The sequence below is a fragment of the Betta splendens genome, chromosome 1 (genome assembly GCF_900634795.4).
Source record: "Betta splendens chromosome 1, fBetSpl5.4, whole genome shotgun sequence".
In the NCBI taxonomy this organism is placed as follows: Eukaryota; Metazoa; Chordata; class Actinopteri; order Anabantiformes; family Osphronemidae; genus Betta; species Betta splendens.
Genome location: NC_040881.3, coordinates 17,434,542 through 17,459,292, shown reverse-complemented (window position 1 = coordinate 17,459,292; position 24,751 = coordinate 17,434,542). Strand labels below are relative to the sequence as shown.

The following is a 24,751-nucleotide window of genomic DNA, read 5'->3' as shown; positions in this document are numbered from 1 at the left end:
GGAAGTTTAGCTGATCGCACTTTTATTTGTCCTCAGTCTTCTGGAAAACAAGAAACCAACAAAGCCCCGGAGTTGAATCCAGCTGCTTTTAATGCAGAAGTGAAATTAACAGAAGGGCTAAATGTGGACAGTGTGAAACTGCAGAGCTGTTGCACAAAACTAAGGGAAGGGAACAGGCCTGGTGAACTTAAAAGCACATTGAAGGAAGGAAGAGTTGCCACAGAGACATATCCTGGTCCGGAGCAGGTGAACATCCAGGATCAGTTGGTTTCAGAGACTTATATTCTAGTTTAGTGACTGTTCTAATATGTTTTATTTTAGTAAGTCTGCATTAAATCGAGTATAGACAATAAAACGTGGCTGCACCCAAACATTATTTTACTTTTTCCGAAGAATTTGTTTATTTATTCTTTTAAATAATATTATATCATTATTATTAATATTTAGTTAATTCAAAAATTAAATATAATAATTTTGTGCTCAAATGTTCTTGCTACAAACAAGAAATCCAGAATTCCAGGTCAGCATCTCAGCTGTCGTCCCTTTTTTAGGGCTGTGGAGTCGATGAGACTAAAGCAAACACTGCTAATGTTCAGAGTTCAGACTCGGTCCTGGTGATCTTTGGACAGAACGGGACAAGAGCGTTAGTTTTCAGAGCTGTGTTTACATGTCATGGGGGAAGCAAACAAGAACCACCATCAAAACAAAGACATTACATAGAACTTAAACTAAACTAAACTTAAACTAGAACAGATGGACCTCAAACCATCATCAGAACGTGGCATCAATAGCTCTGTACCCACGCTCTGACTCGGACTGTTTAATTTAAATCAAGTCAAATTTATGCAGCCTCCTCCTGTAGGTTTTAATTCCTCCTGTCACAGCGCAGACTAACTAAGATGGGGCAAACTTGATCTGTGGGCGTCTACTGAAGCCCATCCCTCCCATTCTGTGCATTCTGAGTCATGGCCTCTCCCACTCCTCCCACAGAGCAGAGCCCCTGTTCCCAGCAGGGGGCGACCTCGCCCAGTTCGCCCACAGAAAGGACCCGTTGGTCCCAGTGTGGCCAGCAGGGGGCGGAATCTCCGCCCAGTCCTCCCACTAACTTTTTCCCACATCCTGTTGTGCTGCGAGAACTTGCGAGCAGCGGCCTGTTGCACCATGTTGCCCGGACAAAGCGCCGTCGGCCGGCTGTGTTTGCTCGCCGCCCTGCTGCTGTCCGTCTCGGGGGAGACGATGTTCGAGAGTCGCTCCGGGATGATCCAGGAGCTGCGGAGCGCCCTGGCGGAGCTGGCCGGGCAGGGGAGGACCCAGCTGGGCAGGCTGGCCGGGGAGCAGACGCTGCTGTCGGTGCAGAAGGTCAGAGACACGTAGCGGCTTTGAATCGGGACCGTGGGGCTGCTCCTGGTCCGGTCCGGAGCCTGGACCGGGACCACGTGCAGCAGATTCTGATCTCACGAGATCACTGGTGTCACTAGTTTGTGACGACCACTACGGCTAAGCAGAACTTATTGACTAGTACTTGTTAACTTTATCTTTGACTCAGAACGCTGTAGATGTTAATAGAGATTCATTCACAAGCTCACAAAGCTCAAACTGTTTCGCCATGACGTCATCCGTCATTCATTTATAAAGTCAACTTTTGATGAATGCGTGCTGTGCCTCCTAATCACCTGCACGTGTTCTGACCTAGGCCTTCTCTCTGGTTCTGGGTTCTGTGGCAGGAGGTGCAGCCGCCGTCCTGAACCTGCTCCTTCAGTACGTCTCACAGCTCCTGCAGGCTGCAGGAGTTCAAGGTGAGAATCTGAGCCATCGGGCTCATATGATCTGAACTTGTCTTTCTGGAGAGAAATGATCATTATTATTTGCTGTAAGTTTGTGATTATGAAGCTGGGTTCCTGAGTCTTGTAAATCCGTCTGTTCTGTGACGCTGTTGATGACATGTTTGGATCAGATATGTTAACGTGCTGTTCTGGTTCCGTCCTCCACAGTCGTCCTCCCCCTCAACAGAGTGACTCCAGAGGGCCTGACCTTTGTTCTGCAGTGGGTCCTCGCAGCTCTCGTCGGCTACTGGCTGCTCTCCCTGCTGCTTCGGCTGCTTGCCTCCGCTCTGAGACGGACTCTGTGGCTGCTGAAGGTCGGCTTGGCTTTGGTGGGCTTCGGGCTCATTCTGAGCGACCCGGGTGTGGGCACGGAGACGATGGCCGCCCGCCTGGCCGTCCTGGTGTGCGTCTGCGTCCTGCTGGGTGTCGGGCCGTCACGAGGCCCCGACGTGGCTGAGAAAACAGCTCGCCTGGAGCAGCAGGTGAGAATCCTGGAGAAACGGCTGAGAGAGATGGAACGACGAAGAAAGACCAACGGGTGAGGGAGTCTGGACTGTGACAGGAACTCTTTAAACACTCAGATGTCCAACATATGATGGGAAACAAATTCCTAACATTCCAGAAAGTATCGATAATAACAAATCAAAATCATAAATTGGAATATGATTTCACTGCTTCCAAATGAATAAACTTTATATTTATAACAAATGACAAATAAAAGCTGTGTAAATTCCTTCCTGTGTGACAGTTAAGGAGAGAAACAGACGATTTCACACCATCTGCACTGTAGAAGAATGTACGCGTTTCCAGCATCAGACGTCGTTCAGTCTCGGCACATGTTGCCTGTCGACAATCTGCCTGTGGAGTATTTTAGCTAAAACAGGCTGATTTACTGAAGGATGACTTTATCAGTATTTTAATATTACCCACATGCATCACCTCCCGATTCAGAACATTTCACTTTATTCATGCATTTCACTGCATACATGTAACTGTACAGGTATAAAATGAGAGGTAGCCACTGTTCTCTGGATGTGGATTCCCACTGTCCAGCTCCATCCACAGCAAGGCATTAACTACAACTACACTTAGTGAATATCATTAGTTACTTTTACAGTCACCTATAATAAGTATATATGTGGTTTCATTATGTGAACCACAGCTCATCTCCACATCTCTAAAGGTGAGAATCAGCTCTACAACACAAAGACAAACATTATGACACCAGCTGCTCACAAACCTACGTAACGATACGAAGACCGTGGCCACAGACGCCTTCACACAGATGAAAAGGCACTAACTGTGTTGAGGATGCATGAAGAGCTTAGACTGAATGAGTTAGTGTTCATGAATGGGCAGCTCATTTCTTCTGTAAACTGTTAGTAGAGTCCTCGAACACCTGGATGCGTAGAGAGGAAGGCAGAAAGGAAACCAAGGCAGTGTGGTCTGATGAGTGATGTGTTAAGACCAGCGTGTGCTAGTCAGAGGATGATCGGTTGTTTAGTTCAGCTTAGACATCATACAGTTCATCTGAAGTCAAAGGCACCTGATGAAAGAGGAGCACCAGTTTACATGCTGTACGACAGCAGAGGGGTGGCAGTGGTTAGATGCTACATTACATGTCCTCATCCAGCTCCTTCCCAGCAGCCCCACAACCAAGAGCTAGGACAGGGTGGAGGATGCTCTGCAGCAGCATGGTGGCAGTGACCTTGTTCTATAAAGCGCAGAGACGGAATGGCCTAGAACAGTCCAGACTGGACTAAGTGATGTGGCCCCACTGGGTCCAGAGGTAGACGCAGCAGCAAACGAAATCATTGTGTGTTTCACCGTCGCTCACACACAGATGCACTTTAATGTTCCAATGAAACTGAGTAGAAGTTTTAAATTGTAAAGAAAAAGACTAGAATATGTATGTGTGTGTGTGGAGGGGGGGGGGGGGCAACGTCCTACAGGAAGCTGGTGGAGTCTTTCCCACTGATCTGGAACTGATACGTAGCATCAGAGGAGGCGAGAACGTTGTTGGAGGATGGCGGCAGAGGAGCCCCAGGGGGAGACGCAGCCTCAGCCTGGTGTTGGAATAAAGCCACAGAGGAACCCAGTTAAAGCGAGGGTGCATTACCATTACAGGGGCTGATCATAGAATTAGAATATCATCAAAAAGCTGATTTATTTCACTAATTCATTTCAAAAAGTGAAACTTGTATATTATATTTATTACACACAGACTGTTTTCTTTTAATTGTGATGATTATAACATGACAACTAATGAAAACCTCAAATTCAGTTTCTCAGTAAATTTAAATATTGTGAAAGGGTTGAAAGGGTTGACTAAAAGACGAGCACTGACACCTTAAACAAAGAGGGACACAAAAGCTCAATGTAAAAGAGACTGGCAGCTCACAGAGCTCTGTGTCCAAGCACGTTGACAGAGAGGCGAAGGGAAGGAAAAGATGTGGTAGAAAGAGCAAAGTAGAAGAGCTGAAGGCCACTATCAGAGCAACATGGGCTCTTAACACCTGAGCAGTGCCGCAGACTGATCCACTCCATGCCACGCCGCCTTGATGCAGTGATTCAGGCAAAAGGAGCCACAACTAAGTATTGAGTGCTGTAAATGCTCATACTTTTCATGTTCATCCTTTTCAGTTGGCCAAGTTTTCTAAAAGTCCTATCTCTGTATTGGTATTAGGTAATATTCTACTTTTCTGTCATAATGGATTTAGGGTTTTCATTGGCTGTCAGTTATAATCATCACAATTAAAAGAAATAAACATTTAAAATATATCAGTTTGTGTAATGAATGAATATAATATACAAGTTTCACCTTATGAATGGAACTAGTAAAATAAATCAACTTTTTCATGATATTCTAATTATATGACCATCTTCTTTAAACTACTAAAGCAATTGTTACACAATTACTGAATAAGTGGAGCAGGTAAAAAATCACTAGAACACATGTTTTAAAGCTTGTATGTGCTGGGGTTCGTTATAGGTTGTTTAACAGTAAATGTTCACTCCAGGCTGCTCTGAACTGAGGTGTGTGTTCACCTGGGGAGCAGCGTTCAGCAGAGGCATAGCAGGGGAAGAAGCCGCCGCCTCCACCCTGACCTCCTCTTTGTAAGGTTCACCTGCTGCAGCCGGTGGAGGAGGAGAGCTGTACATGACTGGAGCTGGAGCATAGCCCTGCACACACACACACACACACACACACACACACACACACACACACACACACACACACACACACACACACACACACACACACACACACACACACACACACACACACACACTCACGGTATCATGCAGCAGCAGAGCCCACAGACTAATACTATTACCAGTCTGACCAGTATATTAGGTACTGAACATTCATACTTGGTTCTAATCAGTGTCTCATTCTTTCACTTTGAAATATAATGGGTGTTTTGTATTTAATTACATCATTCAGATTGTAAGTCTTTGTGGGTCCTTGTCTGTCTGCCTGCCAGGATCTACCTGTTCACCTCCTGGACACTGGTAACCAGTCCATCACAGACAGACAAACAGCCACTGAAGATCCAGTTCAGTGAAGAGTCAAATCACAATTAGTAAACTGTATGTGTGAATACCGTGATGTGGCATAAAGACCTCAGTTACCAGTAATTCATGGGGTCAAAGAGCCCATGAAAATGGACGTAGATGGTAAAAAAGTGGAACATCTACTAAGGGTAATTACTAATCGTACCATGGGAGGCACCGGTCCAGCAGGGTACTGTCCATTCCACTGCGGAGGCTGACCGGGTGGGATCGCGGCTGGACCAGGAGGGTAGGGAGGATAGGCCTGCAGGAGTAGACACACGTTAGACACTGGACAGTTCATCATCATCATCATCATCATCATCATCATCATCAGAAAGCTTTGAGGTACTGACCGCAGATGGCATTGGGCCGCTCCACTGGACTGGGCCGGTGGTGGGAGGGGGAGGGTGGACTGTAGGACCCTACATAGACACACACACACACACAGCTGTGATACGTAACCACAACACAAACACTGAGTCTACGTGTTACGTACCATGGTGGCGTCAGGGCCTTGGTAGTAGGCCTGCAAAAATTACACAGCGTTATGGATGGCTGCTGGCTTCATAACCACACAATGGGATGGATATAACCTTACATTGTATTGAGGACAAGGTCCAACAGGACCAGCAGGCGGAGGGGGGGTGGTATTAGGAACGGCCTGCAAAGAGAGACAGGCAGGTTCTTTGAGTGCGACAAACGACTACAGCTCATCATTATGGTCATCATGGAGTTCCTCCAGGCAGCAGACGCCTGCTCCACCTCGGCTGACTCCTCCCGTGCCCATTGTTTGTACCTGGAGCTGCGTAGCAGCGCTCGCTCTGTTTCGGAAGATCTTCTTCCGACAGCAGCAACAGATCCCGGCGGGAATGCCCAACAGCAGGAGCAGAGCCATCAGAGGGCTGCCCTTGACGTGCTCATGGTGGTCTGTGGTGGAGAAAGCAATTCATACACAGTCAGTGTAAGTGATGGAAGCCTGACAAACAGCTGGAAAACTACACTGGAAAGTAAAGGATGTAAATGTTATTTTACTACATAACTTTACCTAGTACCAAAAACTGTCCATATGTTACCTGTTCATTAACATGGCTCCTTGATGTCCTCACCTCTAAACTAACCTTACTTATCAGACTGTGGGACCCAGATGTGGGACCGTGTTACCGACAGCCCACCTGTCAGGTCCATCCTCGTCACAGACACCACCCGCTGCCTCCGGTCTCTCAGCGTGTAATGTCCCACATCACTATAGTTCACGTTTCTGACCTCGATGTTACTGGCAGTGGTCCTGACCCGATCATAGTAATCAGGAAGGTCCTGTGACACCCTAAAACCATCTTGGACCTGAGGAGAATTGTACAAAGCGAATTAAACGTTACACGGTGAAAAGCGATCAATCCCCTATTGGTGTGAGTTGTATTTCATGTTATCCCTCCTGGTGCACCCAGAGCCCTTGTTCACCTGCCTGCTTTACTCCTAACATACAGTCTGTATGCGTCTCTGAATTTAGTTAAATAAACGTACACGTCACCAAGGACTCTACTTAAACCAGGTTGAAGTTTGACTGTTTCAAGTGGATTCTTGGTGTCGTCAGACACTCACTGATCTGAAGTACGGTGCTGGAGTCAACAAACCCCTCACTACCCTGTCAACTCACTGATTTATCTACTTTCACTGCATCAATGTTTTAACTAGCATCAGAATCAAATATATTTAGTTCTGTAACCCTTAATGTGTTGCTATGTCTGCACAATGAACACTAAAAAAATAATCTAAGCAAACGCTCGTGTTCTCAAAGCTCTCAGGCCAATTACATAATCTTGTAGAGAACATTACAAACTAATAATGAAAATGATTTTAGCTATTATACTAGTGTCAATTTACTTAAAGTGCCCACAATACACTCAAGAGGTAAGCAGCTGATCCAACATCTACATCCCCTCCAGTCCTTGTGTTCATGTGTTCATCCATCAGTCCCGTCTCACCAGTGTAACATTGGCAGCATCCCCAGAGAAGGACAGCAGGGACTCCTCCAGGTGGATGCCCTCCAGTGAGATGTAGAGACTTTCTCCTGCTACACATTTTTTGTAGACATGTCTGGCTGGAAAAGAGGGGAAAAAGCGTGACACAGGCTTCATGCATGTGGTCAGATCAGTCGAATAAACAAGATTTAATACAGAAAAGAGTTTATAGACACCTATTTAACCCTAACACAATAACTGCCAAATCCCAGTGAACAGAGTTGCAGTCCTCCAACATTGTGTGGTCTTGAAGACCAACGCTGGATAACCGAGTCTGAGCCTGTGGCCTGTAAACCCTCAGTCAACTCACGTGTGATGGCAACTCTGACAGTAGAGATGTCCTTATTAAAGAAATCCCTCAGAATGTATGTTCCTTGGTCTTCATAGGTCACCTGAAAAAAGCAGAGCAGACAGTGAGCACACTGAACATCTGGAACCCCTGGCCTCAGCTCAACCAGCTGTTAACAGCACCATCCTTCTCCTCACCTGGTCAATGTACCAGCGCCGGTCATTGCCTGAGCCTGACACTCTTCCTTTTCTCGTCCTGTAGAACACAGATTAAAGAATAAAGACCCATATGTACTAACACTGGTTGGTGGACAATGAGAAAAGGTGGTGTTTGTTGTTCTGACCCTATTCTGCCTCTCTCCCAGTACTGAAAAATGTTTCTGGGTTCATCAGCGGGGGTGAACTCCAGCTTTTCTGAACCCTTGGGCAAAAAGATCCTCAGCTGACGACCATGAGCTAACCGTTCATACTGGTCACTGACACCGTAGGACTCTGGGGAAAAGAAAGAATCGTAAGGTCAATCAGAGTTGATAGTTAGGAGATAAAAGCTGCACTTTTCTGTTCATCTGTAACTTTTTGTAACCCCCTGGGCCTATTGGATGAAGCTTCTGCTCCCTCCCTCTGCATCTGTGAGTGAGAGGAGGCGAGGGGAGTCCCACCAGAGCATTCTGTTTCTTAACAACAAGAACAGTGTTGCACCTCAACACTTGGACAACAGTGAGGAACCTTCATCTTAAAGATGGCCCATCTACTGGAAAAGCTCTGCTTGACATGTGCACCTTCTGGTACAAAGGTACTGTGCAGGAACCCAGAAATAAGGAACCTGTAGCTTGACATGGGGCAGAAAGGGAGAGTGTTGGGAACGTGTGGGTAGGTGGTTATGAAAGGGTTTGTCTGATGACAGGTCTGCGCCCCGTCATCCAGGAGACAGCGAGCAAAGAAGCAACAGTCAGCAGCAACAATCAAACGCATCTAATCTAAGAAAGGCAATGCATAATTTAATCCCAGTCTGTCCATTGGTTAGACTTGACCCTGCTGTAAGGGAACAATGTGGTGCTACCTTCAGACAGAGATGCAGGGGCCAGAGACGAGGTTAGTGCTGAAGAAATGGGATCATACTAACCCACACTGAGGGTGACGGCCAGCAAGATCACAGCAATGCACATCATCTGCAGACAAAACAAACGAGACAATCATTAATGTCAGTGAAAGACTGAAGAGTCAGGTTCCCTCAGTCTGTTCCCGCCCTACTTTTTCTTCATAGTGTCATTTTATTGTGCATTTATGTTGTAAAGACCAACTTCCAATTCACACAGCCACTGAAAAAGTGTCCATTTCAATGCCACACTAGTGTAAATGAGTGTTTGCCCCGAGGAGCTAGCTTTGAAGTGGTGGTCTGATTGAACAGGTTTCTGAAAGAAGGAATGAATGAGAAGGAATTCAGCTATTCACTGCTGCCTGGCATGCACACACTTGATCTAGTTCCTTTCCATCAGCAAACTTGCTCTCTTTGTTATAATGGACGGTGTTTATTTTGTCCAGTAGGTGAATGGAGGGGGTCGTGTACAGCCAAGCAGTCCTGGGTCAGCATGTGTGAGGTGGGGCCTGACTTTCAACTGAAAACAAAGTGTAGAAGAATAGAAGAATCAACATGATGTGTTTGTAGATTACTACCTATGACACAGTGTGAACCTGCTTCACCACTGACAAACACTGACTGCAGCTACTGAACAGAGCAGCAGCCGCAGAAGCTCTGTACGACCAGTTACTGGTATAAGTAGGTTAGAGGTGCATCACAAGGGATTTTCCTTTCACTACAACCAGCGTGCACGTGTGTATGCACTATAAGCCTAATTACCACTGAGTGCTCACCCTCCCCCATGCTCTGTGTTCAGAGTTCTCCCCACTTAAAGTGCACGAGTGTGCTAGGAACCAGAAGGAGGTCCAGCAAGACCCGACGATGAACTGATCAGGTTCTGGAGGTCAAAGCTCTTTGGGACCCTAAATAGGTGATTTAACTTACAGAAATGACTGGAGGGAGTTTTGTCACATTCTGGAAGTCATGCATGAATAGAAAGAGGCCAGTAAAGGAATGCTACAGAGCTGCACCGTCCTCACAGACTAATCAGTTCAATCCAAAAACAAAGAATTTATCACATTTGGCAGAAAAGCAGCAACAAAGGTGAAGTCCTTTCAAGGTACAAACTGTACAAAAATAACCTGTGCTTCAAAGCAGTTGTTCAGTCTCGGTTTCCAAGCTTGTGACTATAGACCAAATTAGAGCTTTGAGAAACATGATAAACCCTGAAGGAATTCAACTGGACTCAGTTTGCACCTGCTGCTCCAGCTGATCATCTATTCTGAGGCAACACTGGGTCTTAATTTAGCAGTACACTAAAAATATCCTTCGATTACTCCTTTATAGGTCATTTGCTGTAATATCCACAAATGTCACTATGTAAGATAAATGAGAGATTTTTTTAAAAAGACTTTTAACATTGTGAATATCTTTTTTATATGTCCAATGACATAACACTACAACAAACAAAGACTGTACAGTGTGTCCACAGACGGTGGCAGGAAGTGGTCACTTTACTGAGCACAAACAATAGTGTTTATATTTGTGTTGGTATCTTTATTAGTCCAGTTATATTCAGAACCTAATTAGACTGTTTCTAAATGTAGCCACATAGAGGCCTTCAGGACCTTGGACGGTGACGTGACTCTATAGCATGCTGTGGAAACAGTGTAAGCGTCGTATGGAGCTACATGCTGATATCCATTGCACAGGGAGCTCACAACACACAGATCATGTAGGAATCTGGGAAGTGCCTAATGCACATCTCATTATACTCTTATCGTTATAAACTATATTTAGTAAAAATTTTTAATTTTCTTTACAGAATTCACATTGTATGGTTACAGTTTTAAAATGATCAGAATTAGGGGTGCATCGCATTATCATACCACCCGAACAAACCGGTATAATGTTTTCTGTGATCATCTTACGATATGTTAATTACATAGTTTGATGTATTCGTGTTCCTGAAGCAAAAGTGTCTGAGAACAAAAGCAGCATATCGGCCACCAGCGAAGAATTAATACCTACAAAGCTCCTTCTATAGTGGGAAGTGGTCAGACTTCAACAACAAACATGTTTTTACCAAAATCACACTGTCCAGCACAACCAGGCTATGAAGGTGCATTGAAGTCGAACCACGGAACCACTCACCAGCTTGATGGAGCGTCATATCGATAATGACAGGAAATTATAGAACTGTGTCTTTACCAAAGAACACTGGCGAGAAAACACTGTATCTCCAGACAATAAGAGTGATCTGCTCACTTGGTGGAAAACACATAAGGGAAGGAAGGAAGCTCTGCTGTGGGCCGTCCACTGGACTCTGAGGAGGAGGTGGGTGAGAGGAGGATGTTGGCAAAGCTGACATCCATCACGGACAATTCCTCTCATCCACTGCACCAGACTGTGGGAGCTCTGAGCTGCTCCTTCAGTGGAAGAATCATCACCCACAGAGTAGGAAGGAGCGGAAATCACAAATGTTGGTGTGTTTTCTTCCTGATATCGTCTTAAATATTACTGGAACTATTATTATATAATTTTGGAAAGTTTTTGCCGAAACACGACCCTACTGCCAAATATGGATGATTGGGGGCGGGGCCTAACATCAAACGATTAGCATAGCGAGCGCAGGAACGTCGTGCTCAATGATGTCCAGAGCAGCCTGGAGGATGCAACGGCTTCACTGTTGCAGTGTTTAAGTCGTACAACCAGGCTGGACTATTATTTGTCAACTACAATTACGCTGCTTAGGAGAAACGCGCTGAAAGTACTACAAATAGCCTAAGTGGTGTAAACAACCCGTTGACACGCAACCACACGTCGGAATCGTCCCATTTTTCGACAACGCCTGAAAGCCTCACAAAGAGGGAGGAGGTCTTGTAATAAACAAAGGAGGTGTGTGTGTGTGTGTGTGTGTGTGTGTGTGTGTGTGTGTGTGTGTGTGTGTGTGTGTGTGTGTATTACGGTATAAAAACAACAAGAGGTGTGGCGCCTAGGGTCGGCATCCTATAGAATGTCTAGGTGCACGCGCCTTCGGGACAGAAGACAAAAACATTGCCCAAACTTTCGAAATCGCCATGAATGTTGGTGCCTGAAGACGCGCGCGTGCAGAGGGCGGAGGTCTCAGCTCGTCCTTTGGCTCAACGACGTCGTGGAACGCGTCCGGCCCGCGAACAAAACCCAACCGAAGGCTTGTGAGTGGACTGGAGCGTCTCTTGGTTGTGGAGACTAGGAGCGCGTGCGTCCAGGTCGCGGTGTCCCTTACCTTCGGTCGAGAGCGGACAGTCCCGTTGAGTTCGTCAGTCAGTGACATCCACCCGCAGCGGAACCTGAATGATGGGTGGAGGAGCGCCAAGGCTGCTGCCTTCACGTGCTGTCGAAAAAATGGCGATCCAATAAATGGGACGTTCACATGAGCTCGAGTACCGTCAAATGCTAGACAGAAAACAAGCAGTGGTGGAAAGTGTTTAACTGACTACACGTGTGTACAGCTGTGGTGGTGAAGCAGAAGTCCTTTTACTGGACATATATCTTCACAATCCATTGATACCCCTTGGCAAAAAATGTATACTAAAAGTTTGTATATTTTACAGAGTAAGTACACTAATGTGAATCTACTTCTAGTATCCTTATACGTTTACTCACTTATTACTTCTTGGGACTAAATTGGCCCACTTTTCAGTCCCCAAAAGTTCATTTTGCAGCATTAAATCGAGTATAGACAATAAAACGTGGCTGCACCCAAACATTATTTTACTGTTTCTGATGAATTTGTTTATTTATTCTTTTAAATAATATTATATCATTATTATTAACATTTAGTTGGTACTAAAATTAAATCTAACAATTTTGTGCTCAAAGGTTCTTGCTACAGACAAGAAATCCAGAATTCCAGGTCAGCATCTCAGCTGTCGTCTCTTTTTCAGGGCTGTGGAGTCGATGAGATTAAAGCAAACACTGCTAATGTTCAGAGTTCAGACTCGGTCCTGGTGATCTTTGGACAGAACGGGACAAGAGCGTTAGCATTCAGAGCTGTGTTTACATGTCATGGGGGAAGCAAACAAGAACCACCATCAAAACAAAGACATTACATAGAACTTAAACTAAACTAAACTAGAACAGATGGACCTCAAACCATCATCAGAACGTGGCATCAATAGCTCTGTACCCACGCTCTGACTCGGACTGTTTAATTTAAATCAAGTCAAATTTATGCAGCCTCCTCCTGTAGGTTTTAATTCCTCCTGTCACAGCGCAGACTAACTAAGATGGGGCAAACTTGATCTGTGGGCGTCTACTGAAGCCCATCCCTCCCATTCTGTGCATTCTGAGTCATGGCCTCTCCCACTCCTCCCACAGAGCAGAGCCCCTGTTCCCAGCAGGGGGCGACCTCGCCCAGTTCGCCCACAGAAAGGACCCGTTGGTCCCAGTGTGGCCAGCAGGGGGCGGGTGTGGGCACGGAGACGATGGCCGCCCGCCTGGCCGTCCTGGTGTGCGTCTGCGTCCTGCTGGGTGTCGGGCCGTCACGAGGCCCCGACGTGGCTGAGAAAACAGCTCGCCTGGAGCAGCAGGTGAGAATCCTGGAGAAACGGCTGAGAGAGATGGAACGACGAAGAAAGACCAACGGGTGAGGGAGTCTGGACTGTGACAGGAACTCTTTAAACACTCAGATGTCCAACATATGATGGGAAACAAATTCCTAACATTCCAGAAAGTATCGATAATAACAAATCAAAATCATAAATTGGAATATGATTTCACTGCTTCCAAATGAATAAACTTTATATTTATAACAAATGACAAATAAAAGCTGTGTAAATTCCTTCCTGTGTGACAGTTAAGGAGAGAAACAGACGATTTCACAGCACAGAGACAAACATTATGACACCAGCTGCTCACAAACCTACGTAACGATACGAAGACCGTGGCCACAGACGCCTTCACACAGATGAAAAGGCACTAACTGTGTTGAGGATGCATAATCGGGGGTTCAACGTCCTACAAGAAGCTGGTGGAGTCTTTCCCACTGATCTGTAACTAATACGTAGCATCAGAGGAGGCGAGAACGTTGTTGGAGGATGGCGGCAGAGGAGCCCCAGGGGGAGACGCAGCCTCAGCCTGGTGTTGGAATAAAGCCACAGAGGAACCCACTTAAAGCGAGGGTGCATCACCATTACAGGGGCTGATCATAGAATTAGAATATCATCAAAAAGCTGATTTATTTCACTAATTCATTTCAAAAAGTGAAACTTGTATATTATATTTATTACACACAGACTGTTTTCTTTTAATTGTGATGATTATAACATGACAACTAATGAAAACCCCAAATTCAGTTTCACAGTAAATTTAAATATTGTGAAAGGGTTGAAAGGGTTGACTAAAAGACGAGCACTGACACCTTAAACAAAGAGGGACACAAAAGCTCAATGTAAAAGAGACTGGCAGCTCACAGAGCTCTGTGTCCAAGCACGTTGACAGAGAGGCGAAGGGAAGGAAAAGAAAAAAGTGGACAAGCAACAGGGATAACCGCACTCTGGAGAGGATTGGAAACAAAACCCACTTTACAATGTGGCTGAGATTCACAAAGTCTGGATTGCAGCTGGAGTCAGTGCTTCCACAACCACTATGCACAGATGTATAAAGACATGGGTTTCAGCTGTCGCATTCCTTGTGTCAAGCCACTCTACACACTACTCAGACAGCGTCAGAATTGACAAAAAAGACTGGACTGCTGCTGAGTGCTCCAAACGTTTGTTCTCTGATGAATTTCCTTTGGAAATCAGGGTCCCAGACTCTAGAGGAGGAGAGGAGAGGCACAGAATCCAGGTTGCTTGAAGTCCAGTGTAAAGTTTCCACAGTCATTGATGGTTTAGTGCCATGTCATCTGCTGGTGTTGGTCCACTGTGCAACCATGGGATCCCTGTTGTTAATTGGCCATGAAACTCGTCTGACTTTAACCCCGTAGAAATCCTATAGGGTATTGTGAATACTTTTTTTTGGCTAAGATTTCTAAAGATCCTTTCTCTGTATTGGTATTAAGTAATATTCTACTTTTCTGACATACTAAATTCAGGGTTTTTATTAGCTGTCAGTTATAATCATCACAATTGAAACAAATAAACATTTGAAATATTAGTTTGTGTAATGCATTATTATAATATACAAGTTTCACTTTATGAATGGAACTAGTGAAATAAATCAACATTTCGATGACATTCTAATTATATAACCACAATTAGTGAATAAGTGGAGCAGGTAACAAATCACTAGAACACATGTTTTAAAGCTTGTATGTGCTGGGGTTCGTTACAGGTTGTTTAACATTAAATGTTCACTCCAGGCTGCTCAGAACTGAGGTGTGTGTTCACCTGGGGAGCAGCGTTCAGCAGAGGCATAGCAGGGGAAGAAGCCGCCGCCTCCACCCTGACCTCCTCTTTGTAAGGTTCACCTGCTGCAGCCGGTGGAGGAGGAGAGCTGTACATGACTGGAGCTGGAGCATAGCCCTGCACACACACACACACACAAACACACACAGACACAGACACACACACACACACACACACACACACACACACACACACACACACACACACACACACACACACACACACACACACACACATACGGTATCATGCAGCAGCAGAGCCCACAGAATGAACAGTATTAGGTACTGTACATTCATACTTGGTTCTAAACAGTGTCTCATTGTTTCACTTTGAAATATAATGGATGTTTTGTATTTAATTACATCATTCAGATTGTAAGTCTGTGTGGGTCCTTGTCTGTCTGCCTGCCAGGATCTACCTGTTCACCTCCTGGACACTGGTAACCAGTCCATCACAGACAGACAAACAGCCACTGAAGATCCAGTTCAGTGAAGAGTCAAATCACAATTAGTAAACTGTATGTGTGAATACCGTGATGTGGCATAAAGACCTCAGTTACCAGTAATTCATGGGTTCAAAGAGCCCATGAAAATGGACGTAGATGGTAAAAAAGTGGAACATCTACTAAGGGTAATTACTAATCGTACCATGGGAGGCACCGGTCCAGCAGGGTACTGTCCATTCCACTGCGGAGGCTGACCGGGTGGGATCGCGGCTGGACCAGGAGGGTAGGGAGGATAGGCCTGCAGGAGTAGACACACGTTAGACACTGGACAGTTCATCATCATCATCATCATCATCATCATCATCATCATCATCATCATCATCATCATCATCATCAGAAAGCTTTGAGGTACTGACCGCAGATGGCATTGGGCCGCTCCACTGGACTGGGCCGGTGGTGGGAGGGGGAGGGTGGACTGTAGGACCCTACATAGACACACACACACACACAGCTGTCTGTGATACGTAACCACAACACAAACACTGAGTCTACGTGTTACATACCATAGTGGCATCAGGGCCTTGGTAGTAGGCCTGCAAAAATTACACAGCGTTATAGATGGCTGCTGGCTTCATAACCACACAATGGGATGGATATAACCTTACATTGTATTGAGGACAAGGTCCAACAGGACCAGCAGGCGGAGGGGGGGTGGTATTAGGAACGGCCTGCAAAGAGAGACAGGCAGGTTCTTTGAGTGCGACAAACGACTACAGCTCATCATTATGGTCATCATGGAGTTCCTCCAGGCAGCAGACGCCTGCTCCACCTCGGCTGACTCCTCCCGTGCCCATTGTCTGTACCTGAAGCTGCGTAGCAGCGCTCGCTCTTCTCCGGACGATCTTCTTCCGACGGTAGTAGTAAATCCAGATGGGGATGGAAAGCAGTAGCAGGAGCAGAGCCAAAAGAGGGCTGTCCTTGTTTTGCTTGTGATGGACTGTGGTGGAGAAACCATTCTAATTCATACACAGTCAGTGTAAGTGATGAGAAAACAGCTGAAAAGCTACTCACTGGAAAGTAAAAGATGTAAATGAGGTTTTACTACATTAACTTTACCTAGTACCAAAAACTGTCCATATGTTACCTGTTCATTAACATGGCTCCTTGATGTCCTCACCTCTAAACTAACCTTACTTATCAGACTGTGGGACCCAGATGTGGTACCGTGTTACCGACAGCCCACCTGTCAGGTCCATCCTCGTCACAGACACCACCCGCTGCTTCTGGTCTTTCAGCGTGTAATGTCCCACATCACTATAGTTCACGTTTCTGACCTCGATGTTACTGGCAGTGGTCCTGACCCGACCAACGTATTTAGGAAGCTTCTGTGTAACCTTAGAACCGTTTCGGACCTGAGGAGAATTGTACAAAGCAATTTAAACATTAAACATCACGTTAAACATCGACTTGACATCCACTGAAAAGCGATCAATCCCCTATTGGTGTGAGTTGTATTTCATGTTATCCCTCCTGGTGCACCCAGAGCCCTTGTTCACCTGCCTGCTTTACTCCTAACATACAGTCTGTATGCGTCTCTGAATTAAGTTAAATAAACGTACACGTCACCAAGGACTCTACTTAAACAAGGTTGAAGTTTGACTGTTTCAAGTGGATTCTTGGTGTCATCAGACACTCACTGATCTGAAGTACGGTGCTGGAGTCAACAAACCCCTCACTACCCTGTCAACTCACTGATTTATCTACTTTCACTGCATCAATGTTCTAACTAGCATCAGTATCAAATATATTTAGTTCTGTAGCCCTTAATGTGTCGCTGTGACGGCACAATGAACACTAGAAAAATAATCTAAGCAAGCGCTCGTGTTCTCAAAGCTCTCAGGCCAATTACATAATCTTGTAGAGAACATTACAAACTTATAATAAAAACCATTTAAGCTATTATACTAGTGCCAATTTACTTAAAGTGCCCACAATACACTCAAGAGGTAAGCAGCTGATCCAACATCTACAACCCCTCCAGTCCCTGTGTTCATGTGTTCATCCATCAGTCCCGTCTCACCAGTGTAACATTGGCAGCATGCCCAGAGAAGGACAGCAGGGACTTCTCCAGTTGGATGCCCTCCAGTGAGATGTAGAGACTTTCTCCTGCTACACATTTTTTGTAGACCTCTCTGGCTGGAAAAGAGGGGAAAAGCGTGACACAGGCTTCATGCATGTGGTCAGATCAGTCGAATAAACAAGATTTAATACAGAAAAGAGTTTATAGACACCTATTTAACCCTAACACAATAACTGCCACATCCCAGTGAACAGAGTTGCAGTCCTCCAACATTGTGTGGTCTTGAAGACCAACGCTGGATAACCGAGTCTGAGCCTGTGGCCTGTAAACCCTCAGTCAACTCACGTGTGATGGCAACTCTGACAGTAGAGATGTTCTTATTAAAGAAATTCCTCAGAATGTATGTTCCTTGGTCTTCATAGGTCACCTGAAAAAAGCAGAGCAGACAGTGAGCACACTGAACATCTGGAACCCCTGGCCTCAGCTCAACCAGCTGTTAACAGCACCATCACTCTTCTCACCTGGTCAATGTACCAGTGCCAGTCATTGCCTGAGGCTGACAGTCTTCCTTTTCTCATCCTGTAAAACACAGATTAAAGAATAAAGACCCAAACGTAGCAACACTGGTTGGTGGACAATGAGAAAAAGTGGTGTTTGTTGTTCTGACCCTATTCTGCCTTTCTCCCAGTACCGAACCATTTTTCTGGGTTCATCAGCGGGGGTGAACTCCAGCTTTTCTGAACCCTTGGGCAAAAAGATCCTCAGCTGACGACCATGAGCTAACCGTTGGTCACTGACACCGTAGGACTCTAGGGAAAAGAAAGGATCGTAAGGTCAATCAGAGTTGATAGTTAGGAGATAAAAACTGCACTTTTCTGTTCATCTGTAACTTTTTGTAACCCCCCCTGGCCCGTCATCCAGGAGACAGCGAGCAAAGAAGCAACAGTCAGCAGCAACAATCTAATGCATCTAATCTAAGAAAGGCAATGCATAATTTAATCCCAGTCTGTCCGTTGGTTAGACTTGACCCTGCTGTAAGGGAACAATGTGGTGCTACCTTCAGACAGAGCTGTAGGGGCCAGAGACCAGGTTAGTGCTGAAGAAATGGGATCATACTAACCCACACTGAGGGTGACGGCCAGCAAGATCACAGCAATGCACATCATCTGCAGACAAAACAAACGAGACAATCATTAATGTCAGTGAAAGACTGAAGAGTCAGGTTCCCTCATTGTGCTGTCTGAGTCTGTTCCCGCACTACTTTTTTTTTCATTATTCTCATTTTATTGTGCATTTATTGTCAGGCGCGGCATGTGGTCAGCCACATGCAGGCTCGGTGACAGGACAGACAAGGGCTAGGCGATCTCAGCATCAGTTAAGCAAGCAGTAGTCATCCATGGACAGGCTCGGCAACGGTACAGACAAGGACAAGGCCAAGACTAGGTCGGGCTCGGAAACAGAAACGGTATCAGGCTATGGATCAAACGAATCCTGGAATGCGGAAAAAATCACGACAATCTGGCAGAGGATAAAGGTGAGTACTGGTGGTTAAATACTGGCATGATTGCTAATGACACACAGGTAGAATGATATGGTCCGGAAGTGAAAAGCTGGCAGCAACATGAATTAGGTAAAAACGGAAATACCAAAATAAAACCGGAAATAAACCTGCACTACAACCAGCGTGCACGTGTGTATGCACTATAAGCCTAATTACCACTGAGTGCTCACCCTCCCCCATGCTCTGTGTTCAGAGTTCTCTCCACTTAAAGTGCACGAGTGTGCTAGGAACCAGAAGGAGGTCCAGCAAGACCCGACGATGAACTGATCAGGTTCTGGAGGTCAAAGCTCATTGGGACCCTAAATAGGTGATTTAACTTACAGAAATGACCGGAGGGAGTTTTGTCACATTCTGGAAGTCATGCATGAATAGAAAGAGGCCAGTAAAGAAATGCTAGATCCACCCTGCTTTAACCAAAAACTAGAGACACCCTGTGGAAGCCACAGATGAACCGCTTCATACAAACAAAGGACTGAAAATAAGCTGCGTAAAGCTTTGACAGACACTCTGCTCCCTCAGCTGCAGTAGATCACAGTCTGCAGTCCACATGGAGTGACAGGCTAAATAAAACTAGGCATCAGCTGCATCTATCCATTTATTTCTTCTAGTATATAAACTATCAAAGCTGCACTGTCCACACGGAACTGAACTAATCAGTTCAATGCAAAAACAAAGAATTTATCACATTTGGCAGCAACAGAGGTGAAGTCCTTTCAAGGTACAAGCTTCTGTCTAAAGGAAACTACAAACTGTACAAAAATAACCTGTGCCTCAAAGCAGTTGTTCAGTGTTGGTTTCCAAGCTTGTGACTATAGACAAAATTAGAGCTGTGAGAAACATGATAAACCCTGAAGGTAGTCAACTGGACTCAGTTTGCACCTGCTGCTCCAGCTGATCATCTATTCTGAGGCAACACTGGGTCTTAATTTAGCAGTACACTAAAAATATCCTTCAATTACTACAGTTACCTTTATAGGTCATTTGCTGTAATATCCACAAATGTCACGTGTCCACATGTGGTTCAATGACATAACACTACAACAAACAAAGAGTGTGCAGTGTGTCCACAGACGGTGGCAGGAAGTGGTTACTTTACTGAGCACAAACAATAGTGTTCATATTTGTGTTGGTATCTAATTAGAATGTTTTTAAATGTAGCCACATAGAAGATCTTGGACGGTAACGTGACTGGGAAAACAACTCGTTTTCTCGTTTTCCCTCTAATTTGACCCCATAGACCCACTGAAAGTGCTACAAATAGCCTAAGTGGTATAAACAACTCAAATCCGCAGACACACAACCATACGTTGGAATCGTCCCATTTTTGACAATGACTGAAAGCCTCACGAAGAGGGAGAAGGTCCTATAATGGTCTGTGTACGTTCTAACAGTTTGATTTCCCCACCAGATTTTTTCCTCAAAACGAGAAAATGGGAAATGGCTTTAAAACAATTGATTTGTCTGGCTTTGAAAACACTGTTTTTATCTCGTTTATTCGTTTTTAACACGCTGCTTTGATTAAATTCCGTCTTTCGCTCATATCAAGAGAAACGAGAAAACGGTTCGTGTACGCTCTAACAGTTTGATTTCCCCATACAGAATAAAAGCTGGGAAAATGAGAAAACCAGCCGTTTTCTTGTTTTCAGCTTGTTTATTCATCTTTAACACAGTGCTTTGCTTAAATTCTGTTTTTCCCTAATGTCAAGAGAAATGAGAACACATGTGTTTTGGCTGGATTTCAGTCAATGCTGTCTGGATTTAATTTGGGCTTGAGCACCGCCTTCCTGCCGCCGTTGTAGTCTGTTTCAAAATAAGAGTCTCACATTATTAGGCCGTTCTTCTGGCCTCTAACGTGCGTACCGTCAGAGCAAACCTTACAGCGTTTGAGTGTGGGTCTCTTGTTACAATACAAAGTTACTGGACTTACTGGGAGCTGTGGTCCTGACTACTTTGCCATGACAGCCCACCCAAACAACCATGTGCTGTGTTACCAGTGTGTTCAGACACATTAACAACTCCTCCAGTTCTAAAACTGGCAGACCTTGTTGTGGTGTGTTATGTTTAAGCATATTGACCTTAGCGAGATCAGTCATATTTTGTTAAACCATCAAAAGAATGCACCAGTTACACCACACAGGTTAGTACAGTATTTATCTATTTCTTTTCTTACTTTCACTTAGGCTTCATCGATGGCTCCATGTGTGCAGCACGCTGCAGGAGTATTGTTGGGTACAAAGTGTGCACTAAGCTCTGGCAGAATGGGTCAACGCTGTGCCTGAAATGGATGGCGGAGCCTGTGTACACGTGTTTTGGTGTTGCGATTATGAAAAGATTGCCACTTTATTTATTGCGTGATTGCTCCTGTTAATGCAATTTGTAGGTTAGTGTGGTATCATGGGGTACACAACGTAGACAACGGCCTCTAGTTTATACCTTTACTAGAAATGACACGGCATCTCAACGTTCCATACAGGGTCTCCATCTTGGTTCTCTCTTTTCTGCCGTCCGCCCCACAGATGCCCAGTTCCCATCACAGAGATAACTATCTCCCTCTAGTGATGAACTAATGGAAATGCTCCAACATATACACAATCACTATATTACAGTTTGTGTTTTATTGTCATACAGTACCATCATCTGTTTTTTATTTACAGTATCTTAACCAACAGGCTTTAATTAATTACTCTGGGGATTGTAGAACACATAAATGACTGTATAAAATTCAGCTCAATAGCATCCACAGAGAGTGGAGAGAGAGACATACCTCTGGGCCACACTTCTTCTATTGACCACTCTGACTCAGTGAGTCTACTGTATGTTTCAACCTGTTCAACCTATGGGGTGCCGAATGTAAAAGGAGCACCTATAACTAGTTTTCTCACATTTAATTAAATGACACAACATGTTTTCTCAAATTATTTTTATTATTTAAATATTTAAATGTTAAATGTTAATGTTGATTTTAAAAGTTAAATGTAAATGTTAAATGTAAATGTTAAATGTAAATGTTAAATGTAAATGTTGAATGTTCGCCAAGTGTAAGACCGAATATTCATGAATGTGCAAGTAGACTCCACCCCTACCCTCAGATCAGAGACGCGAACTCAAACACCTCAAACAGTGCCAAACCCCGCCCACATCTGATCTGGAAACTTTTGTTTCTAGCGTGGACGTAACTTTGGCTAGCTAGTAAAGTTAGCTAACTAATTCTCCACCGGCGCCACAGAAATATTTTATTCAAACCTACCTAACTCCCCATTAATGGTGTTTAAGACAGAACAGCAGTTTGAAGCGGAGCCTCAGCCCGCACACCTGCCATTACAGCCCGTTCAATCTCCCCCAACGGGAGGGAGTCGGAGCTGGCGGCCATGATGGCTTTGACTTCAGGCTTCTCTGATCCAGAGTCAGATGTGGGCGGAGCTATGCGTACTGTTAGAGGTGTTTGAGTCCGCGTCACTGATCTAGGATCATAGGGGGTGGAGTCTACTTAAATATTCAGTTTTGCACCCGGTGATCATTTAACATTTACATTTAACATTTACATTTTACATTTACATTTAAACTTTATATTTTATTTTTAACATTTACATTTATATTTAACATTTACATTTAGACTTTTGCACATTTAACTAAATGTGAGAAAACATGTTGTGTCATTTAGTTAAACGTGAGAAAACTAGTTATAGGTGCTCCTTTTACATTCGGCACCGCATATTCACCCACCTTGACATCTGTGTCTCCCATTTTAATGGAATGGATACCATGAACATAAATGTGTAGTGTAATGTGCAGAACTATGTTTATGAACAAGGTCTGCCAGTTTTAGAACTGGAGGAGTTGTTAATGTGTCTGAACACACTGGTAACACAGCACATGGTTGTTTGGGTGGGCTGTCATGGCAAAGTAGTCAGGACCACAGCTCCCAGTAAGTCCAGTAACTTTGTATTGTAACAAGAGACCCACACTCACACGCTGTAAGGTTTGCTCTGACGGTACGCACGTTAGAGGCCAGACGCGCGGCCTAATAATGTGAGACTCTTATTTTGAAACATATTTTGAGTACAACGACGACGGGAAGGCGGTGCTCAAGCGCAAATTAAATCCAGGCGACATCAACTGAAATCCAGCCATCTTCTGCTTACTTAGTCCATAAAATGAAATACAAAACACATCTGTTTTCTCGTTTCTCTTGGTATGAGCGAAAAACGGAATTTAATCAAAGCACAGTGTTAAAGAAGAATAAACTCTCGTTTACTAAATCTCGTTTTCCCAGCTTTTAATCTGGAGGGGGAAATCAAACTGTTAGAACGTACACGGACCGTTTTCTCGTTTCTCTACCCTTTATAACAATGAAAAACGGAATTTAATCAAAGAAATAAAAAGAATAAACGAGCTGAAACGGTGTTTTCAAAAAAAGAGTTGTGGCGCGTAAGAACGTATAGATGCGCGTAAGAATGTATAGATGCGCGTAAGAATGTATAGATGCGCGTGAGAATGTTATTAGTGCGCATAAGAATGTATAGATGCGCGTAGGAATGTATAGATGCGCGTAAGAACGTATGGGTGTGCGCGCCGCGCCTTCAGGACAGAAGACCCAAACTTTCCCCAAACTTTAAAGACGCGCGTGCAGAAGGCGAAGGTCTCAGCTCGTCCCTGGGCTCAATGACGTCGGGAAATAACCCAACCGAAGGCTTGTGAGTGGACTGGAGCGTCTCTTGGTTGTGGAGACTAGGAGCGCGTGCGTCCAGGTCGCGGTGTCCCTTACCTTCGGACAGTCCCGGTGAGTTCGTCAGTCAGTGACATCCACCCGGAGCGGAACCCGAATGATGGGTGGAGGAGCGCCAAGGCTGCTGCCTTCACGTGCTGTCGATAAAATGGCGAACCAATAAATGGGACGTTCACATGAGCTCGAGTACCGTCAAATGCTTCACAGAAAACAAGCAGTGGTGGAAAGTGTTTAACTGACTACACGTGTGTACAGCTGTGGTGGTGAAGCAGAAGTCCTTTTACTGGACATATATCTTCACAATCCATTGATACCCCTTGGCAAAAAATGTATACTAAATGTTTATTTGATCAACTATACTGAAGTATATTTCTAAAATATACTTTACAGATACTTATGTGAATCTAGTTCTAGTATTATATTATAATATTATATTATAGTATTATTTATGCAGTATTAGCTGCATATAAACTTTCATGAACTAATTATGTACTTCTGGACTACTAACTGAGCGGCACAGTGGTGCAGTGGGTAGTAATGTCGCCTCACAGTGAGAAGGGCCTGGGTTCGGCCCAGGTGCCTGTCTGTGTGTTTTCTCCCCGTGTTCGCGTGGGTTCTCTCCGGGTTCTCCGGCTTCCTCCCACGGTCCAAAAACATGCATTAGGTTCATTGTTCACTCTAAATTGCCCATTGGTGTGAATGTGTTGTGTGTGTGAATGAATTTCTGTCTGTGTGTTGCCCTGCGATGGACTGGCGACGCCCAGCCTCACGCCCACAGACAG

At 44.8% G+C, this 24,751-nt stretch overlaps 4 protein-coding genes across 9 annotated transcripts in view; 2 read left to right on the top strand and 2 right to left on the bottom strand.

Moving 5' to 3' along the window:
• Positions 1-42: 42 nt before the first annotated feature.
• tmem109 (transmembrane protein 109) lies at positions 43-2,556 on the top strand. 2 transcript variants are annotated; one of them, XM_029143945.3, is made up of 3 exons: positions 43-1,359; positions 1,725-1,796; positions 1,992-2,556. In XM_029143945.3, the coding sequence occupies exons 1-3, from the start codon at positions 966-968 to the stop codon at positions 2,363-2,365; spliced, it is 840 nt and encodes a 279-aa protein (XP_028999778.1). In that variant the 5' UTR covers positions 43-965; the 3' UTR covers positions 2,366-2,556. The 2 variants fall into 2 exon arrangements, with proteins under 2 accessions (XP_028999778.1, XP_028999805.1); XM_029143972.3 differs by having other exon boundaries at positions 1,042-1,359; positions 1,694-1,796.
• Positions 2,557-2,769: 213 nt separating this feature from the next.
• On the bottom strand, positions 2,770-12,376 carry LOC114851723 (uncharacterized). Of its 2 annotated transcripts, none has more exons than XM_029143360.3 (14): positions 12,034-12,376; positions 8,811-8,856; positions 8,032-8,179; positions 7,886-7,943; positions 7,710-7,791; positions 7,364-7,479; positions 6,554-6,722; positions 6,178-6,308; positions 5,980-6,042; positions 5,878-5,907; positions 5,735-5,803; positions 5,548-5,643; positions 4,872-5,006; positions 2,770-3,889 (listed from the first exon to the last, which is right to left on the bottom strand). In XM_029143360.3, exons 1-14 carry the CDS (start codon positions 12,079-12,081, stop codon positions 3,770-3,772), a joined length of 1,311 nt encoding a protein of 436 aa, XP_028999193.1. In that variant the 5' UTR covers positions 12,082-12,376; the 3' UTR covers positions 2,770-3,769. The 2 variants fall into 2 exon arrangements, with proteins under 2 accessions (XP_028999193.1, XP_055366201.1); XM_055510226.1 differs by lacking the exon at positions 12,034-12,376 and adding an exon at positions 9,161-11,984.
• A 140-nt stretch (positions 12,377-12,516) lies between these two features.
• LOC114851743 (uncharacterized) overlaps positions 12,517-24,751 on the bottom strand; it is a 23,416-nt gene continuing 11,181 nt past the window's right edge. The window contains exons 2-15 of one of the 4 annotated variants that reach the window (XM_029143405.3): positions 24,009-24,106; positions 18,803-18,848; positions 18,350-18,491; positions 18,204-18,261; positions 18,028-18,109; positions 17,683-17,798; positions 16,846-17,014; positions 16,466-16,599; positions 16,268-16,330; positions 16,166-16,195; positions 16,019-16,087; positions 15,805-15,900; positions 15,140-15,274; positions 12,517-13,886 (exon numbers count right to left, since the gene is read on the bottom strand). In XM_029143405.3, coding sequence (XP_028999238.1) covers positions 13,806-13,886; positions 15,140-15,274; positions 15,805-15,900; positions 16,019-16,087; positions 16,166-16,195; positions 16,268-16,330; positions 16,466-16,599; positions 16,846-17,014; positions 17,683-17,798; positions 18,028-18,109; positions 18,204-18,261; positions 18,350-18,491; positions 18,803-18,848 — 1,221 coding nt within the window. In that variant the 5' untranslated portion in view covers positions 24,009-24,106 and the 3' untranslated portion in view covers positions 12,517-13,805. Of the gene's footprint in view, positions 13,887-15,139; positions 15,275-15,804; positions 15,901-16,018; positions 16,088-16,165; positions 16,196-16,267; positions 16,331-16,465; positions 16,600-16,845; positions 17,015-17,682; positions 17,799-18,027; positions 18,110-18,203; positions 18,262-18,349; positions 18,492-18,802; positions 18,849-21,413; positions 21,434-24,008; positions 24,149-24,751 lie in introns of those variants that run through there. The other 3 variants (XM_055510239.1, XM_055510240.1, XM_029143396.3) reach the window with 3 other exon arrangements.
• Positions 18,854-24,751, top strand: part of stx3a (syntaxin 3a) — a 14,926-nt gene continuing 9,028 nt past the window's right edge. The window contains exon 1 of the mRNA XM_029143934.3: positions 18,854-19,216. The gene's annotated coding sequence lies outside the window, so the exon portion shown is untranslated. The remainder of the gene's footprint in view (positions 19,217-24,751) is intronic.